Source organism: Phallusia mammillata, chromosome 3 (assembly GCF_965637545.1).
Source record: "Phallusia mammillata chromosome 3, kaPhaMamm4.hap1.1, whole genome shotgun sequence".
Lineage (NCBI taxonomy): Eukaryota > Metazoa > Chordata > Ascidiacea > Phlebobranchia > Ascidiidae > Phallusia > Phallusia mammillata.
In genome coordinates, this window is record NC_137254.1 from 10,284,030 (window position 1) to 10,304,692 (window position 20,663).

General features: G+C 41.9%; 2 protein-coding genes across 2 annotated transcripts; one reads left to right on the forward strand and one right to left on the reverse strand.

Annotated features, from left to right (window-relative positions):
* The first annotated feature begins 6,018 nt into the window (after positions 1–6,018).
* Positions 6,019–7,326, forward strand: LOC145219467 (uncharacterized protein F54H12.2-like). Its single transcript, XM_080086833.1, has one exon. The coding sequence runs from the start codon at positions 6,019–6,021 to the stop codon at positions 7,324–7,326; it is 1,308 nt and encodes a 435-aa protein (XP_079942959.1).
* A 1,670-nt stretch (positions 7,327–8,996) lies between these two features.
* Positions 8,997–12,755, reverse strand: LOC145219468 (uncharacterized). The gene is made up of 2 exons (XM_080086834.1): positions 10,151–12,755; positions 8,997–9,886 (listed from the first exon to the last, which is right to left on the reverse strand). The coding sequence occupies exons 1-2, from the start codon at positions 12,753–12,755 to the stop codon at positions 8,997–8,999; spliced, it is 3,495 nt and encodes a 1,164-aa protein (XP_079942960.1).
* Between the last annotated feature and the right edge of the window lie 7,908 nt (positions 12,756–20,663).

The window sequence follows — 20,663 nt, forward strand, 5'->3', positions numbered from 1 at the left end:
CCCCTAAGCTGACATGTGTAGCATACGAGGCAGGTAACGGCGCTTGTGATTCAACTGTCGGCGGATTCTCCAATGAGCCCGTGTAGCTCATTTGGCAGAGCGCGAGTCCCGGTAAGACTACTGTTCGAATCCCACCGCAGGCTGGATTTTTCTAGCCTACGTCTTGCCATATGGTTGTGAATGCATGGTGACCGGTTGATTCGGTTTAACGCCTTCAATGATCTGACGTATTATGATTTCAGATACTAAATATTTTTCTTTTCATGATTGTTTTCGGTAACAACTGTACAACGGATTAAAAAGTCTTTCGTAACAATCACCAAAGCAATGCCCTTTTTAGTTTCTAGTTTTATGGGAGCTAGCTAATCTGGCCATGCGTCGAATTGCTTCCTGTAGTACGAGAACGTGGAAAAGTTGTAAGTCGCAGCTGCACAACCGAATAATGTCTAAGTTATGGATGTTTGTAGTCCAGTTAAGGTTTGCAGTAGCGAGGGAAAGCTAGTGTGTACATAAGTTAGATTTGGAAGGACGTATTCGTTTGTCTGTCACGCTAACAACACACCGTCAAATCATTTTACCAGTGGTCGGTTGTGTTGTGTTAAATTTGGCTATTATGGGCGTTACGTATTTGCAGTTTGAAACAAACAAGCTACGAGGAAGTATTACCTGGTTCGAGTTTCCACAAAGTGGACTGAGTGCTCGGAAACACCGATATATAGCATTTATTGCCCATAACGATTGTTTTGACTAGAAGGATGACTTTAGTTTACTTTTACTACCAGCTAAATCGCTTTAACAGTTGCGTGTATTTAGTTTTAATTTATTGCACTTCGGATGTAATCTTGAGGGATTGAAAAGTTTAAGACCCATTTCCCTTAAGCGCAATGACCAGGGCCACTATGCCCAGTTTGTACCAATATAAATGAAAAGAAATCGTTGCACAGCTGACAGGCATATTGCGAAGCCAGTTAATTTCGGTTAGTTTAAATCCATACAAGAGTATTAGGATTGCAAATAGTCAAACTCATGATTTCATTAGAAAGTATTACAAAACCTAAAGTTGTAACTTTAATATTCTATTCACGTAGCATTCTTGTTGTTTCATTGTGTTGTTTGTGTAAAAATATTTGCAATAAGTGGACATTTAAAAACCCACACGTTGACACACACCAATGAGAAACCTCATCGATGTGATGTTTGTGAAAAAATGACACACAACAAAAAAAACATGTCAGTGTGTTGTTTGTGAAAAACGCTTCAGCGAAAGAGGACATTTGAAAAGACACATGTTCACACACACCAAAGAAAAGCCTCATTCATGTGATTATTATGACAAAGGATTTGCTCAACGTGAACATTTAAAAAGACACATGGCGACACACACCAAAGAAAAACCTCATCGACGTAATGTTTGTAAAAAACGATTTCGTCAAGTTGGGGCTTTAATAAGACACATGGCGACACACACCAAAGGAAAACCTCATCGATGTGATAGTAGTAGTGGGTCAAGTGGCCGCGGTGCGGCGTCTTTTTTGAGGCGGAATCAATGTGTTTTTGAGAAGAGGAGGCGGTAGCTTTTTTTGGGGGGTGTATAGAGGAGGTGGGTCTTTACACACGTACAAACACCCCCTCCTCATGTACTTTCCCTATGTTTTTAAGTAGGCGTAGCCTTCCTCTCAACGGTCGGGTGTTGGGGTATAAATTTCATTGAATGGGGTTGCTTTGTTTCATTTTTCTTGACTATGGAATTTCTTCATCCATTTACTTGCGTTGTGGCCGGTCCAACCAGTTGCGGTAAAACGTATTTTGTTGCTCGTTTGATAAAGGAAAAGCAAGTCTCTCCCCCACCCGATCGAGTTGTTTGGTGTTATGGAGAGTGGCAAGCAGCGTATGAGGGTATAAGTGGTGTGGATTTTGTAAAGGGCTTGGCCACGGATTTGAATCCCGACGAACGAACGCTGCTGGTCATTGATGATTTGATGAGCGAGTGTGACAAAAGTGTAACAAACCTATTTACCAAGGGAAGTCACCACAAAAATGTCAGTGTCATCTACATTGTCCAAAACCTTTTTGATAAAGGCAAAGAGCACCGCACAATAAGCTTGAACGCTCATTACTTGGTGGTATTTAAAAATCCGAGAGACTCTTCGCAAATCATTCACCTGGCAAAGCAAGTGTATCCCGGGCGCTCGCGTGTTGTGCAAGAAGCATATAGTGACGCTACATCCAAGCCACACGGTTATTTGTTACTTGACTTCAAGCAGTCAACCCCGGATAAGTTTCGGCTGCGGAGCAACGTCTTTCGCGGTGAGACACCGTTTATCTACTTCCCCAAGTGAAAATGTCCAAACGCCTCCGCAGACAAGCTTCTTTGCTGACAACTCTCTGCACCGCTAAGCCTAGACTTGTGCGGACGATTATAAAAGGAGCGGACCACGACTTAATAAATTCCATTTGTGAATGCTGTCACAATGTTTTAAAGGGGAACGTAAACCTCTCTCCGAGTGAGCGTGGAAAACTTAAGCGTTACAAAAACGGTCTTCGGGAACTTGGAAAGAAGTCTACCAGTCTAAAGAGAAAACGCAAAATAATTCAACGTGGTGGATTTTTGTCTGCGTTATTGGGGCCTTTGATCGGGACTGTGATTCCGGCAATTGCTGGACTGTTCACTGGAGGAAAGTGAAAATAAAATAAAAAACACATAACAAATTTCAATGGAAAACGTTCAAAAACTCGCTTTGGTTGATCCACGAGTATTAAAATCCCTTCAACAAAAAACTCCTACCCAATCCACGCCTATTGAAAATGCAATGAGTGATTTGGATAAAGTAATGAACGGAATAGTGAAAGAACCAGGGGATTTGGAAAGCAAAGTGAAGTTGTACAACCAAGCTCTGCAACGATACCGCTTTTACAACAGCGAACTTATCAACAAACCAATGGAAATTTCTATTGTCGAAAAGGAAAAACCCGGCAGTGAAGAATCAAATCTGGAGGAAAAGCGAAAACAGGAGATAGTTGCCCACATCATCGCCTCTACGCCCAAGACATTCAAACGGAAAGCCGAGCGTGTAATGGGATTGATACGAGATAATCCTAATATCGACTTTCAAGCGACTGGCCAGCTAGTATTGAAAGGTCAAACGATCGAAAATAGCAACATTGAAGACTTGGTGCACGATATTATACGCAAGAGAAAAAAGACGGGCGGCCCCATCGGGTGGGATCAGTTTATGTTGGCTTTGACAGAAGCCAATGCTCCTAAGACATTGGTCGGTGATAAAAGGGAGGGACAGGGCATCTTCCAGGTGCCAGTCGCTTCACCTCGCAAACGTAGCACACGTCTTGCAAAACGATGGGTCGCTCTGTAGACTTTGCGGGGGCATACTTTACTCCGTCCAGTGTAGGAAGCCTTGGTGGTGTAGATCGACTTCGGCGGGCAACTCATTGCAAGCAGTCAACAGCGCGGGAATGGTTGCAAAAACAGGACACCTACACCCTCCATAAACCCATTCGAAAAAACTTTCTACGTTCTCGGGTTGTGGTCGGTGGGATCGACAGCCAGTGGCAGGCCGATTTGGTCGAAGTTATTAAACTGAGTCGATTTAATCGTGGTTTTAAGTATCTGCTTACCGTCATTGATGTATTTTCAAAATTCGCTTGGGTTGTACCAATAAAAAACAAAACCGGAAAAAGCCTTGTTCAGGCCTTCGAACGTATACTCTCAGAAAGTGGGCGCTGCCCGCAAAAACTTCAAACAGACCGTGGAAAAGAATTTGTAAACACACTCTTTCAAAAATGTTTGTCCAAACATCACATACAGTTTTTTACAACTTTTAACGATGAAACGAAGGCGTCTATTGTGGAGCGGTTTAATCGAACTTTAAAGGAGCGAATTTGGCGATATCTTACTAAAACATCGGGGTCGTCGTACATTGACATTCTCGATGATGTTGTGGCCAGTTACAATAAGAGCTACCACCGCAGCATAGGAACTTCCCCAGCGTCTGTAACACAACTGAATCAAGAAGAAATTTGGCAAAGATTGTACGGTGACCTCCTCCCCCCGCAGGTGTGTAAGTTTACCGTAGGTGCGCCAGTTCGAATTGTCACCACCAGAACCAAATTCCAAAAGAGCTATCTCCCAAAATGGTCAGGCGAAGTGTTTTACGTGAAATCGCGAAGGTGCGGTTCGATTCCGACCTATACTTTGAGAGACTACAATGGTGAATCGATCAAGGGCACCTTCTATGAAGCAGAGATGCAGCTAGTTCAGAAATGCACCTATCAAATCGAAAAGGTGTTAAAAAGGCGAAAAAGGCGGGGTGTTAGCCAAGTGCTTATAAAGTGGTTAAATTATTCAGATGAGTTTAATTCGTGGATCAATGCAGGCGACATCGTCGCACACACCGGCTGATCAACCGGAGAGAAACGACTGGACTTGTTGTGGAAAGTTGTTGCCTCGTGCCGAGGTTGTTTTTCTGTCCCAGGTTTTTGTTATTCTCATCGTCGTGATCACCAGTCTTGTCAACTTGACAATAGGTCACCCGAATCCCAATCTCTGGACCGCCTTGCTTGCCAGTGGAGTTGGATACCTTTTGCCCGCTCCTCGCCTAAGACGCGAGCGACATGTTTTATATCACCCTGCCGAGCAAAAGCAGTGCTCGTTTTTTTCCAGAAAACACGGTCACTAATTACGTTACGCAGCTTCCCCAACTCATTACATTGGATCCGGGTCAGTGGGAAGTAGCTCTCACTGACTTCCACTTTCCCACAACATGGAAAAACGTTCAGCCAGGAGAGGGTTGGTGCAGAGTAACTAGGAATGGAGTTGAAAAAACCGTAACTTTGCCGAGCGGGTATTACGAGTCGGGGGAACATGTTGTGGACCCCCTAAACGACCTTCTCAGCAAAGAAACATGGATTCCTCCAAACATACCAACAAATACTCTTGGGGTAGTGGAGGCCCCGGTAAACAGTCCGAATGTGGCTACTATGCAGGAAGCTATACGCTCTAATCGAGTAAGAGCAAGTAGGGGGAAAAGGTCAAGGAGTCCACTCCCTCAAGGAACTAAACCTCTCCGAAGCAAAGCGTGGAAATTGAAGGAGATGACGGGAGGTAGTCAAAAGACAACGCCTAATGAGTTAAAAGCTTTCACCTTTGATCGGCTTACGCAACAGACCACGATCAGTCTCGACAAACGAGAGGAGATGGTCATTTCTGAGCGTTTGGGACGGGTTTTGGGGTTTGATCAGACACTGTTTGCTCCTGGATTTCACTTCAGTACAGGCGTGTGTGATGTAAATGACGGCTTTACGGCATTATACGTTTATACGGACATTATTCATCCAAGGGTTGTCGGAGATGTTTTAGTGCCTCTCTTGGACACGATTCCAACACCAAGCCGAAAGGGTAAAACACACTCTAAACGCTTTTCCCATCCCTCATATCATCCCGTCCGTCTGCGTTCCTTTGCTACAATAGAAATTGATATAAAGGATGATGTGGGGCGCTCTGTACCATTTGAGAGTGGACGCGTGATAGTGACACTTCACTTTCGCAAGCGACCTTTTCAAGTCTAAAATGCGACGCCACTGTACCGGACCTTATTGTGTTGAAGCGGACATAAAGGACTATGAGCAATACTACTTGGCGCAGGTTGGGAATGGGCTTCCTGTGTTTGCTGGATCTGTTTCACAGAGGGGACATGGTCTCGGCAGTATTTTTTCTAGCATCGGAAGGGCTGTTCTTCCTCTTTTAAAATCAGGAGCACGCCATGTAGGAAAACAAGCCCTAAAATCGGGGATGCAATTCGCCGGAGACGTTATCGGTGGACAAAGTCCTCGCGCCGCGGCTATAAAAAGATCAAGAGAAGCGGGACAGGCCTTATTACGTTCTGCGCATCAAGGGTTTGCACAGCCTCCAGGAGAACCTGCGGTTAAGCGTCGTCGGCAAACCAAGAAACGTGTTGCTAAAGGCCACAAAAAGAGAAAGAAACAGCGTGACATATTTGCATGATGGGAACCCTTATCAACCAGAACTCGGGAAAGTGTCTGAAGAGTGAACTTGATTTGTTTAGTCTGAAACCGACTCAAATTAGCATTGAACACTCGCAGTGGGTAGAGTATTTACCGTTATCGACATTGACAAATGCAGGACCTGTGGAATTTTCCATTTCGGGTACCGGCGATGACTACATTGACTTGGCCAACACGCTGCTTATGTGCACAGCACGCATAACAAACGCCGATGGGAGCGCCATCGCTAATGACGCCGTTGTGGCACCTGTTAATTACTGGCTTCATGCATTGTGGGGGCAGGTGGATTTGGCTTTAAACAACAAGACGATAACTCCCTCTTCCAACACCTACCCATACCGCGCTTACATGGAGACTCTCTTATCCTTTGGAAACTCTGCAAAAGAGTCTCAACTCACAGCTGGACTCTGGAAGCGGGATACTGGCGGTCAGCTCGACTCCATCACCAACGCCAATTCGGGTTTCTCTACACGCAAGCGACTAGCGAGAGAAAGTCGACGGATTGAGATGATGGGCAAACTTCATCTTGACATGATGTTTCAGCATCGCTACTTGTTAAATGGAGTTGATTTGAAAGTGCGACTTTCTCGCAGCAAAGATGCGTTTTGCATCATGGCAGCCCATGATTCCGAATACCGCGTTAATTTATGTGACGTGAGACTGTATGTTCGTAAGGTTCATCCTAGTGCACCGGTTTTAATGGGTCACATTAAAGCACTGGAACGCGGTACCGCCAAATACCCAATTACTCGTGGTGAGGTAAAGATTTTCTCTGTTCCCCAAGGTGATCTCTCAACCACACAGGAAACATTTATTCGTGGTCAAATCCCTAAGCGCGTCGTTATCGGCTTTGTCGACAATGACGCTTTCAATGGGGCCTACAACAAAAACCCATTTCATTTTAAGCATTTGAACGTAAACTATCTTGCATTGTACCACGATGGAAAAATGGTGCCAGGAAAAGCGCTCCAACCAGACTTTGAAAATAAACGCTACGTTCGAAGTTTTCTTTCCTTGTTTACTGGCACCGGAACTTACTTCGAAAATGAAGGAAACGGAATTAGTTTAAATGATTATGGAGGGGGTTTTACGCTTTATTGCTTCGACCTCACACCAGACCAGAGCGACTTGGCAAGTTTTGACCTCGTTCGTCATGGAAACATTCGTCTCGAGGCACATTTTGCTGAAGCTCTACCCAACTCTATAAATATCGTTTTGTACAGCGAATTTGACAATTTGCTTGAGATCGACAAACACAGAAACGTGCTCTTTGATTTTGCGGCGTGATGGATGAGAATGAAATCAGCGCCCTAATGCATAATGATGAAGTGGGGCGGTACGTTTTTCGCGGTGTGTACTCCCGTGATGAGCTCAGTGATCTGGATCACCCCTACCCAAAGGCCTATATTGTGAACACCGATCCTAGCTTCAGGGCGGGGGAACACTGGCTGGCTGTATATTTTGATAAAGAAGGACGGGGCGAATACTACGACTCTTTCGGAAGACAAGCTTTTCATGTCGAACTCATTAAGTTTTTAAGTAACAATTCTACAACATGGCGTTCGAATCGACTAATGGTGCAGAGCCCTTTCTCTTCTGCATGTGGCGCACATTGCATTTTTTACCTGCTACACCGGATGCGTGGCATTGCCATGTCGGACATTGTACGTGTGTTTTCTGACGATTGGCTATTTAACGATCATCTTGTTAAAAATTTTGTCGCTGAATTGTAACATCATCTCATTTAAAATACAACAAACAAACAATCTTCCATCCAGTTTATTTTCACTGTACAGCACATTACACAACATAGCGTAATCAAATAAACCTCCCTTCCCCCCCTTTTTTTTTTTCCAAAGTTTTCTCCCTGTGGGAGAAAACCAGGGGAAAAAAATAGGGTTGAGAGAGAGAGAGAGAGAGAGAGAGAGAGAGAGAGAGAGAGAATATTAGGTGCTTTCATCAGAGTCGGCAAGTGTTATGACACCTTGCGGGGACAGTTTAGATGGTGCCGTGCTTTCAAAGAGGGATTCTATAGTGGACAGCTGTTCCCGGACCATGGTGTCAATCAACCCCAGCTTTGCCTGATAGAATTCGTAGTGTTCGGCATTCTCAATTATCGGTCGTAGATAGGCTTCAGGAGCAAATACCGTTTTGAATTTAAAGTTTATTATAATATTATCCACTGCAACATCTTCGGTCATGGACTTAATGCGATTGGCAATAAGACACTTGTCGTCCTCATCACAAGTGGCCCAGTACACGATCTGCATTCGACAGTAACCATCTTCTTCGGGTTTTGAATACACTAACACGTATGGCGACTCGGGAAATAGCACTGAAGCTAGCTCACACAGCTCTTCATCCCCAAAGAACTGTCCTCTGCCGAATTTAACTGACAAAGTACCGCATCGCAGTCTAGTTTGCGTGGTCGACTTGCTTCGCTTGCGTCGAAGTTCTGCAAACATTTCTCTTGTTTTTTCAGCTCTCATCTCGCAGTCCAGTGGGCAAGACTCTAAGCTGGGACGTTTTCTTGTCGATGGCATTGTTGAAGTAGTTTCTTTTGCTTTGTAGTGTGGGTGAAACGGTTTATCTTTCGGGTTTTTATAGCATTAGAGATGAAAAGAAAGAAGTTAAAACAGGAAACATGACGTGTTTAGAGGAGGTATCATGATCCATGGAAGAGGTGGAGGAGGATGAGAAGGGGAGATGAGGCGGAGGGGGAAAAAATAAGTAGAATGTTGTCTGTGAGAGTGTATGAATTAGTGGCACCCAATGGTTTGGGGTTGTGAGAGAACTCCGATTGATTAAAGGGAGGGGGTTGTAAAGGTTCTGTTTGCACTCGGCCTTAGATTAAAAAAACAAACTCTTTTCACTCCAACACCACTCTTTTATTACATGGAATAAAAGGCGAAACACAAACAAACATAGACACAAAAAGCAAAGTAAACAGTCGTGAATTAAATGTCCAGTGGCTCTGTTGAAATACCATCGGGTAAGACTTTACGTTTTGGATAAAAATAACTGATACCATCGCGGGTTTGGTTGTATGTGTAAACTCTTTGATTCACACTTCGAAAGCCCGTGTTCACTCCACGGCCATTTACCTTTGTTTTTAGAACATCGAGGTAAGTTTGGAGGGACAGGGGGTTTTGTGCCTTGCGGATCCCTTTACACACTTGCTTATCGGTGGGGCCAGAGCAATAATAGGTTTTAGAGGTCAGAGCAACAATAGCATCCCCACTCCACTCGATTTTAAACAGACCTGGCGTGCGAAGGTCAAAGCGGTGGCGTTCACGACAACACACATCCTGTACAAAAGGCAATTGGGCAACACGACACTCAACAAAAAGAGACTGATGGCGATCACAGGCTTCAGCAGGAAACCAGAGGTGAAAGTTATTGTAAAAATCTCGCCGAAGTTCAGGGCGAATAACAGCGTCGAGCGAAGAAGCAGAAAGCGCCATGTACAACGAGTCCGTGTCTGTTTGCACTAATTGAAAATCGGAGCGGTCTACATAGCGGTCAATACATTCATAATAAAATTCAAGCATACGGAGTTTGGCATATTGATATACAAAAAATCCACATTGAATAGGGAGATTGTGAACAACTTTGGCTTTCCTTGACTGAACCTCGAAAAGGTCCTCATCAAGTTCTGCCAATGACTCAAATGTGGTTTTGTTAATTGATTTCATAGCTTTTTCACCATTGCAATAAGTGATATTTCTGTGGAGGAGCTTATTACACAATAATTTCCCATAACTCGCATTTCCGACAAGTTTCATGGAGTCGCCAATAATCTTTTTATCGGGGTGAACGTCACCCAGTCGACGAGCTGCGGAAACATCTTTACCGAATGAAGCAAAACAAGCATTTGGTTCATAACAAATTACACAGTAAATATGGGTTACAACAAGTTCGTGTTTTAAATACCATTGTAAGAGGGGGGTGGCGAGTAAAATTTTGTCACCTTTCATGCTTCCAATCAGGCATTGGCGTTCAGTTTTTAAAATATCATGTTTTTCTGCATAGGCACGCATGAATTCACCTATGTCCTGACGTGACACCTTTGTGTTTTTAAATATGGGGCTCATTTCTTCAAAAAATTTACGTTTATGGGGAGGAACAGAAATGTCACATTCCACCAACCCAAACACTTGACCCGTTTTTACAGCTTTAAGTACATTTTCAAAATTTCTTATGCGAGGAATTTCAGTCTGTGGTTTGGGTTGTTTCGCCAAAAATGCACGCACCCTGATGTCGTCCCTGCGTAGCACAAGAAATTCACATTCCCATATTTCGACCACAGTATAGCCCAAGCCCTGGAGGTAAGCGGTATTTTGAGCTGTCTTATTACGTTTTTCCGCGGCGTCATCCAGGTTCTTAAACCGAAACTGTACCCTACATTTGTCACAGCCATGAAAAAAACAACCATGGAATTGGTACACAGTGTTTGTTTCTTTGCTAAAACCATCCACTGGCAGGTTGCGTTGCCCAAGACGCACTTCACCCTTGTTAAATTGGTGTTGAATAAAGACCCCATCCGACTCAGCCCGCCAGTTCAACCAAGACCTAGCCATGTGGCCAAACTGCATGGTTGTGTCTAAATCAAACAAGCGGCTGGAGGGATTAAATGTTAAGACAGTGTAGTATGATGTTGGCATGAGTTGCGAAATCGAATTTAAGTAAAGCGCGTTTGCGTCGAAGCCTAAAACTGATTTGCACAACTTAGCGGATCGACCATAATGTGCAGGACGAATCGTGGTGATACCCTTCTCGTGATATCGATGAAACACTATGGAGGGCCCGCCGACGATGTTGTCCCGAATAAGTCGATGAAGAGCCTGATGACGTTGACCAAATAAGGAAAAATGTATGTCCCGACTCACCCCGTTCATGAGATAACGAAGAGTGAGTCCGGGGACGGACAAAGCCTCCTTAAATGGATCGACACCGAGACCTTGGTAGAAGCTACACTGTTTTGAAAGAGCTTCCAAAAACGGCACTACATCTCGGTTGTTATACCAGACTAAAAAGTCGCGCATTGTTTTCATCCTCTCCCGTGCCCATGCATCTAAGCAGATCTGGTATTCTAATTCGGAAATAGTACGACGTGTGAGGGAGCTGTAAAAAGCTGAAATTGGTGGAAGCGCAGTTTCATTAAGTTTTTCAAGACTGTCCATATATTCGTATGGAAAAAAACCCTTCTGAGCAGAACAATTGAAAGCGCGCAAAAATGTGGCATATGAGTGGTTCGGAGCCAAGTAGTTACACATGTCGAGAAATTTAAAAGCGGTGGTTTGGACGCACATGAAGTTATTGTTCTTTTTAACTACGAAAGTAATTTCCCCCTTATCCAACAGAGCTGGAATAAACCACCGCTTGGTCATGTTGATGTCATACTTTCCCCCATTAAAACTAATCACAGGTAGGACAGTAAGGTATTTGATAACATCACACTTCAGTATTGTTAATGGGTGCTTTGAGATGTCATCACATGTTTCGAGTTTACACGATTCTTCGAGTAGTGCATCGAGGCTTTCAAAAATTGAACGAAATCGAGAGGTCATAATTTCATGAGCGGCGGATTGGATTTCGTAAAGTGTAGAAACAAAGTTGTTAAGCAACGCCTGCGGGTCACCCGTTGTAACGAAACACTTCGGTTCGGTGAAACCGGGGACATTGGAACATACAGACACACTTAAAGGGAGGTGTTCCGCCGTCCAACGGGTTTTCTCAGCGTTTGGGGGTAGGTTTTCATTGCAAAAGTATGATTCAAAGTCAAATGTTGCGTAAAATGGGTAATGTCTCAAGATAGTTGGGACAAGTATCCCTACTTTCTCGAGCCGTTCAATAATTGTTGGTGGGTTAGCGAAGATACCTCCCCTGAACGACTCACGTGTTACACCTTCGCACGTGCGTTGGTGACGTGTGCACTGCCAAAGGCTATTAAACACTTTCTCACACGTGCGACAACTAAAACTAGATGAAAACTTCTCCACACTGGTTATGAGGCTGAAGTGTTTTTTGTGCAAATGGAGATTAAGGGTTCGGTCATCTCTGACTTCACGCCTTCGCACACTTCTCCAAACTACTTTGCACTTTATTGTGTCTTGACCCCCCATTAATTTAAACACGTTGATGTTAATGCCAAACAACTTTTCAACAATGTGGAGATCGTTAAGTGACACACCCCTAAATTTAGCCACGTTCCCACCCACCAACTCAACATACCTTTGACAAAGCTCTGATGCAACGCGTGTTATATCAACTACACTGGGATCAAGAAACAGGCCCAAGCACCGAAACAAACACAAGTTATCAACAATAAAGGCACCGGTTGGGGTTTTGTTAAGGGGTACTATCCCCGGGTTGGAGGTGACATATATCGGGAGTTCCCCACCTTGACCAATCAGTGCACCGTTAACAAAAAATACAACAATCAGTAAATTTGTTATTTGAAAAACGGTCCATGAGCTGTTTTCACGTTGGGCTTGTGCCCATGCGAGGATATCCCGTTCTATCAGCTCACCTAGAAATGCCAGCAACTCGTCACGACTTCGCACTAAAACGGGTACATCAAATACATTAAAGTTGTTGTGCGAAGCGTGAAAGTAGCGCTCTTCATTGTTAAGGTTTCGCAATATGAATCCAAAACTTGCAGTAATTCGGATTGCACCTGGCCAAGCTTCCAAAATTTCATCGGCGATATCCATCAAGGAAAGCATAAGCGGGAGACGGTAATTAAATGTTCCACTTACTTTCCTGATCTGATGAAAAGAGCGAATGGCGGTCCAATTTTCAGATATCAGTCCACTTGGGGGCGGCAGGAAATTGTCGGTCACCACAAGGTTGTAGGGGCTTCTGCCCCTTCTTCTTACACCCCGTCCTGACTGACAGCGCCTGTTGAACAAGACAAACAAAAAAAAAAAAAATTTAATACCAAGTATAGGTAGCAAAGCCTTATATTTATATATACATATGTATATATGTAATGTTTTCTATATATATATATATATATATATATATATATATATATATATATATAAGTAAGATAGGTGTGTAAACTTACCTACCCCCGAAGTGTCCTCCCCTCGATGTCGACGCTTGTTGATCGCTTGTATGACGAGCATCACTTGTCGTCGGTGGATCTCGGGCGCAAGTATGTTTGTTTCCCTGTTTATTCCTAAAACATTTTCATAGAAAGATTAAACATCTCATACCAACCCAGAACTAAAATTCGTTCAAAACTTACGATCTGTGACATGAAGGGCACAGAACTCCGTTTAAATCATATTCTATCCCCCATTCATACATTGCTATTTCAGTTCCTGGAGACAGTGGGTAACTTGATTGCCTAAAAATTAATCAGTTCAGTTAGCGACTGTTTAACACTACCAGCGTCTGCTTTAAATGTGGGAATAAAAAACACCTGCTAAAAGTATTAATATTCTAGCTAGACGCTTCGTTCCATAGAAATTAGCAGCTAGCGCATCCGTGGGATGCATTTGGACCGGAAAACGCAGGCGTAGAAAAATTTCATCCTAGGGATGCATATGGATTGTTTTACATAAATTGGTTTTGCATCCGTGGGATGCACAACGAACGCAATGGGTTATCAGCGGCTAGCGCATCCGTGGGGTGCATTTGGACTGGAAAATGCAGGCGTAGAAAAAACTTCACCCTAGGGATGCATATGGATTGTTTTACATAAATTGCTTTTTGCATCCGTGGGATGCACAATGAACGCAATGGGTTATCAGCGGCTAGCGCATCCGTGGGATGCATTTGGACCGGAAAACGCAGGCGTAGAAAAAACTTCATCCTAGGGATGCATATGGATTGTTTTACATAAATTGGTTTTGCATCCGTGGGATGCACAACGAACGCAATGGGTTAAATATTCTATGTTGTACGATTGTTAACAATATAAAACAGAAGGAGCCTCCTTTTCCCACTTATACGTTTAAAGAGACTTACTTTTTATCCGTTGTGGCTGCATTTGAAACGTTGCCAGAAGCGCTCGGTTGCGTTACATCAAACTGCATAATGGTAGGTGGCGCTGCAGACCTTCCTTCTAACCTATAAACATACGAAATGGTTTAAGCCATTACCGCTTGCAGCTATTCCAACTAAATTGGTTTATATTGTCCAACACAAGTTTATCAAGCGTCGTACACAGCCGACCACAAACTATTAAACTCTTACTAAACTTACGTTTCTCCCTGTTGAGGCTGAACAAAGCCACTTTCCACTGCATTTGAACCGTTACCAGAAGCGCTCGGTCGTGTTACATCAAATTGCATATTGTTAGGTGGCGCTGCAGAGAACGCTTCTAACCTAAAAATACACGTAATGGTTTAAGCCATCACCGCTTGCAGCTATTCCAACTAAATTGGTTTATATTGTCCAACACAAGTTTATCAAGCGTCGTACACAGCCGACCACAAACTATTAAACTCTTACTAAACTTACGGTTCTCCCTGTTGAGGCTGAACAAAGCCACTTTCCACTGCATTTGAACCGTTACCAGAAGCGCTCGGTCGTGTTACATCAAATTGCATATTGTTAGGTGGCGCTGCAGAGAACGCTTCTAACCTAAAAATACACGTAATGGTTTAAGCCATTACCGCTTGCAGCTATTCCAACTAAATTGGTTTATATTGTCCAACACAAGTTTATCAAGCGTCGTACACAGCCGACCACAAACTATTAAACTCTTACTAAACTTACGTTTCTCCCTGTTGAGGCTGAACAAAGCCACTTTCCACTGCATTTGAACCGTTACCAGAAGCGCTCGGTCGTGTTACATCAAATTGCATATTGTTAGGTGGCGCTGCAGAGAACGCTTCTAACCTAAAAATACACGTAATGGTTTAAGCCATTACCGCTTGCAGCTATTCCAACTAAATTGGTTTATATTGTCCAACACAAGTTTATCAAGCGTCGTACACAGCCGACCACAAACTATTAAACTCTTACTAAACTTACGTTTCTCCCTGTTGAGGCTGAACAAAGCCACTTTCCACTGCATTTGAACCGTTACCAGAAGCGCTCGGTCGTGTTACATCAAATTGCATATTGTTAGGTGGCGCTGCAGAGAACGCTTCTAACCTAAAAATACACGTAATGGTTTAAGCCATTACCGCTTGCAGCTATTCCAACTAAATTGGTTTATATTGTCCAACACAAGTTTATCAAGCGTCGTACACAGCCGACCACAAACTATTAAACTCTTACTAAACTTACGTTTCTCCCTGTTGAGGCTGAACAAAGCCACTTTCCACTGCATTTGAACCGTTACCAGAAGCGCTCGGTCGTGTTACATCAAATTGCATATTGTTAGGTGGCGCTGCAGAGAACGCTTCTAACCTAAAAATACACGTAATGGTTTAAGCCATTACCGCTTGCAGCTATTCCAACTAAATTGGTTTATATTGTCCAACACAAGTTTATCAAGCGTCGTACACAGCCGACCACAAACTATTAAACTCTTACTAAACTTACGTTTCTCCCTGTTGAGGCTGAACAAAGCCACTTTCCACTGCATTTGAACCGTTACCAGAAGCGCTCGGTCGTGTTACATCAAATTGCATATTGTTAGGTGGCGCTGCAGAGAACGCTTCTAACCTAAAAATACACGTAATGGTTTTAGCATTACCACTCGCAGCTATTCCAACCAAATTGATTTACATTGTCCAACACAAGTTTATCAATCATCATACACAGTCGACCACAGACTATTAAACCCTTACTAAACTTACGTTTCCCCCCGTTGAGGTTGACCACTTTCCAATTCAGCAGTTGTCACCATGAGGTTTTCAAAATCCTCATACGTCCATATTAAACTTTCGGGGTTCAACTGTTGGAGGTTTGCACCATTTCCATCGTTATGTTGGAGATTTCCAGTCAAAAGATTTTGGACAAACGCGTCTTCTGAGTCGGTTATTGGGGTTATTTCGCTATAAATATATGTTAGATTGGTAAACTAAACTGAGAGTATAGAAAGTTAAGGCAGGGTGCCTTCGATCCCCAGAAGAAAAAAATAAAATAATAGTTTATTGTCAAAACTCATGTTGACTTACCAATTGAATGGTTCCGAAGTTAATGCCGGTGGAAGTGTGCTTGACGAATGACTCACTTCGGGAATAGCGCCACTAGATGACGTCATCCTTGGCTCGGGGTTTAAATTGAGCTTAGGAAGTTTTACTTGATTTTTTTCGCTCTTCTGGGCGTTGGCAGTTAAATGGCTTTTAAGAACCGCCTCTGATTCCATTACCTCTATAACATTGCTACAAATATATGTGTAATATTAAAAATAACCAAATGCAATGTCTAATATTAGTCAACCTACGTGTTAAGATCACGCGTTCTACGACCTTTTGGCATTTTAGCAGGAGTTTGGAAGTCAATCAAGTCACGTTCTTCACTGTAAAAAATATTAAGTTGTTATTTTTTATTTTATAATAATTTTTTCCCGGCATCCATAGGATGCAGGGTTTAAGTGTCAGTGTACAAACCTTCGCTCTCGGTTCGAGGAAAAACATTCTTTACGTTTTTTCGGTTCCGGTAGAGAAATATCTATCAAACTATTCGCGGCTCCAGGCGACGATGTAAGGTCGACACAGTCCTTGTTTGCGCACAGGTCGGTGTTGTTTTTTCTGAAAAATTATATGTTTAATAATAAATAAACCTTGTGCCTTAAAACAAACCTACGCTGTTAATAAAGCCCAACATTTTATTGTTTTTTTCAATAAATGAAAAAAAAAAAAAATTGTCTAGAAACCGATCAGATTTATTTATACTCTGCTTCGGTCCAAATAAAGTTTAAACAAGCAAACAAAACCGTAACAAAATTTATTTTAAGTAATTATTTTTGTCAGATGGCACACTTTTAAATTTGGATTGGTCATAATAGCAATCACACATAATCTAAACCTAGTTAACACACCCCTTCGACTCACGTTTTGAGTGTTTCTTTCAAAAGTTTGCAAGCGCTGGCCTTATGACGCCGTAAGTTGCATTTTCTGGTGAACCTAAATAGAAACCTAAATAATCACAAACGATTCTAACATATAACATTATTAAAAACCCACCGTTTTCCACATAAACAAACAATCATTTGCCCACACGTTTTTGTGTGATTGTTAAAACGTTCCTTCTTAAAAAATTTACCTCCACAAATACTACAGACAAACTTTGCCATACTTTCAATTCAAGTAGTTCAATATTGTTGCACAAAACTCAGTTGGTTAGTACCAAAAAATGGCGCCATGGCATAAACTTCAGGGCTTTTATAACCCCTAAACGCTAATACTTAAAAAAAATCTATTGAATCGTTGTTCGGAAACGGTCAAACTGGTGATTGCTTAATCGGGTTTGAGGACTCGCCGTTAGCCTGTCGCAACCAGGAAGGGATTGACAGCTAGCAAGCAATTTGACTCCGTGAAGGGGGGGGGGGGGGGTAAAAAGGACGTGGGCCGACAGCTAGCACGCAATTTAAAACAGCCAAGCTGGCGATTGCTGGTTCGGGTTTGAGGACTTAACTTTAGCCTGTGGCGGGAAAACATTGCGACACACACACATGTGCTTTCGCGAGAGAAATAGCACAGAAGACGAGAAAAAGGCTTCGTTTGAGGACTTAACTTTAGCCTGTGGATTGCGACACACATGTGCTTTCACGAGAGAAATCCCATAAAAGTCGCGAAAAAGGCTTGGTTTGAGGACTTAACTTTAGAGAGAAATCCCATAAAAGTCGCGAAAAAGGCTTGGTTTGAGGACTTAACTTTAGCCTGTGGATTGCGACACACATGTGCTTTCGCGAGAGAAATAGCACACAAGACGAGAAAAAGGCTTCGTTTGAGGACTTAACAAAACATGTTAAGACCTCCGCAAAACCTGTAAAATAGTTAATTCCCCCCCCAAAACCTGTAAAATAGTTAATTCCGCCTCAAAAAAGACGCCGCACCGCGGCCACTTGACCCACTACTTGTGATGTTTGTGAAAAAAGATCTACCCGAAGTGATAACTTAAAAACGCACATGTTCACACACACCAAAGAAAAGCCTCATTCATGTGATTATTATGATAAAGGATTTGCTCAACGTGAACATTTAAAAATACACGTGGTGACACACACCAAAGAAAAACATCATCGACGTAATGTTTGTAAAAAACGATTTCGTCAAGTTGGGGCTTTAAAAAGACACATGGCGACACACACCAAAGGAAAACCTCATCGATGTGATGTTTGTGAAAAAAGATCTACCCGAAGTGATAACTTAAAAACGCACATGTTAACACACACCAAAGAAAAACCTCATCGATGTGATATTTGTGAAAAACGCTTCACCACAAGTGTGAGTTTAAAAAGACACAGTACGACACACAGAAAAGAAATACTCCATAAATGTAATACAAGTACAGGGTTTAACAGAAGTGAGATTTTGAAATAAACTCATTATGATACACACTCTAGTATAACCAAACTGATGTAAGATTTCGAATTATGTGTGTTGCCTTGCACCAAAGGGATATTTTCTTTGTGTGTTTTGTTAAAAAATTTTTTTAGCACGAATGGACATTTCAAAGCACGCTTGTGTGCTCTTTAAAAATGTTTAACGCATTTGGATTATTGGTAATATTTACATTTAGATTTTTATTGGAAATTAACAATACAACACATCCGGTAAATTGAAAATGGCTTGATGCATTTCTTATGGCTTGTCAGTGGGTTTCGAGATTACTTTATTCAAAAGCTTGCCAAATCGACATTTAAGGTAACTTTTATGTAGTGTCGCTAAATTACATTGCAGATCATCATGTCCCGGACAACACAAAGACCATAATAAAACTGTGCACTGACAAGACTTTGTTTAGTTACTTGCAATGAAAAATGTTCAATTTGTTGCAACACTGACAAATACAATGTAAGTCGTAATTTGTGTAGTGCAAACAAATGTTGTTTCACAGGTTCATGTTTCTTTTTAAGGCAGATTTAATGCTTTTTATGAACTCCAATCTATGGACGTAAAATGTATACTCTGCGTCCACCAGTCCACCAAACAGCGAGCTCGGTGTTTATATACTTTACGTTTTGAGTATGAGTATTTCAGAATAAAGTATTGCTGAAACTTAAAAGAAGTGTAAATGTTTCTTATGTAACTTTTTCCACCCTTGGTTTTTGAATGCTGCTCGAGTATAAATGTTAAGATTCGAATAGAAACTTACTACCATTGTATTTTTTATATATCTTCAATAATGCTAGTGGTAGTAGGGTATAGGTCATTAACAATGACTCTAACAACGACGACTTGCCTTACCGATGCGTTTATTAAATATTATAATGCTTTCGTGTCGATCCAGTGACCAATTACAATGAGGCACCAGTTTGTCAGAAATCTTTACGTAAAATTTTCAAACAAGACTTTAATGAAACCAAATCATTGCATCTAAATCGTTTGTGAACAAAGGTACAAAGCCTAATATGCTATTGTTTTGTAATATTGTGTACATGTCGCTTTAAACTGTACATTGTGTAAAAAAGGGCCTTGGCCCAATTGGCTCGATGCTTTTACAACAATCCTAAACTTTTTAATTTTAAGCAACCAATATAAACACTAGAGGGGCGATAACAGCAACACTTTGAAATTGTTTACAATTTTGACAGTTTCAATTAATAACAGTTTTTCGCTCATGTGGATGTAGTCAGCATGAGCTTAATAATAAAATGTTTCGCTAAAACCACATGCATTGATGCAACCGAGGCGCTTTGTAAATAATAGGTGGCCGTTAATTTATGTGAAAATAAGAAGAAAGCATTTACGAAAAAGACGCTCTTATAAAAGCCGGCAAACGATTATTTTAGTTTAAGCAGTACATTGTATAACCGTAGTGTTAGAAACAAGAATGGAAGAAAATGTTAGCCAGGAGGTTAAAATCAAAAGATATTATGGACACATAAATTGACACCCCGAAACTTTGGACATGGACGCCACAGCAAGAGATCAAGGGGAAGGCAAAGACAGCAATATATAAAGCATATTAAACATGTAATGAATAACACATCATTTGTGGAGCTAATTCGATGCTGGTCGAACAGACAGAACTGGGAAGAAATATGTGACAACGTCTAACCGCTAATTAGATGACACGCTTATATACTGTATATATATAGTGCGGCTTACTTTAAATAGTTCGGCCACAAGTATTGGCCCACAAATAAGTCTTAGTTTGAACCACGGCTCTAATCGTATATGTCATGTGGAATTCAAAAGAAAACGGAACCGTAAAAATTTTTAGTTAAATATGATTGTGGCAATCAGGACTATGTTTTGGCAAAACAACAGAACACAATTTTCGTTTCAACGATCAAATTACGTCGCGTACACACACACGCACGCACGCACGCACGCACGCGTTACGTTAACATGTGGTGAATCATTTGTGTCTTCCTGCGCTGTGCGTCAGTTCAGTTCTTGTGCTTACAATGCATGAAGCATTTTGTGTGAGATCTTACAGTTTAGGCTTCTTTGCAGCCTTATGTTTTACTCGATTTGATTTTCCTAATCGAGAGTTTAGGTCCGAAATTTGATTGTGTTTTTAAATTTTGTACAAAAACTTAT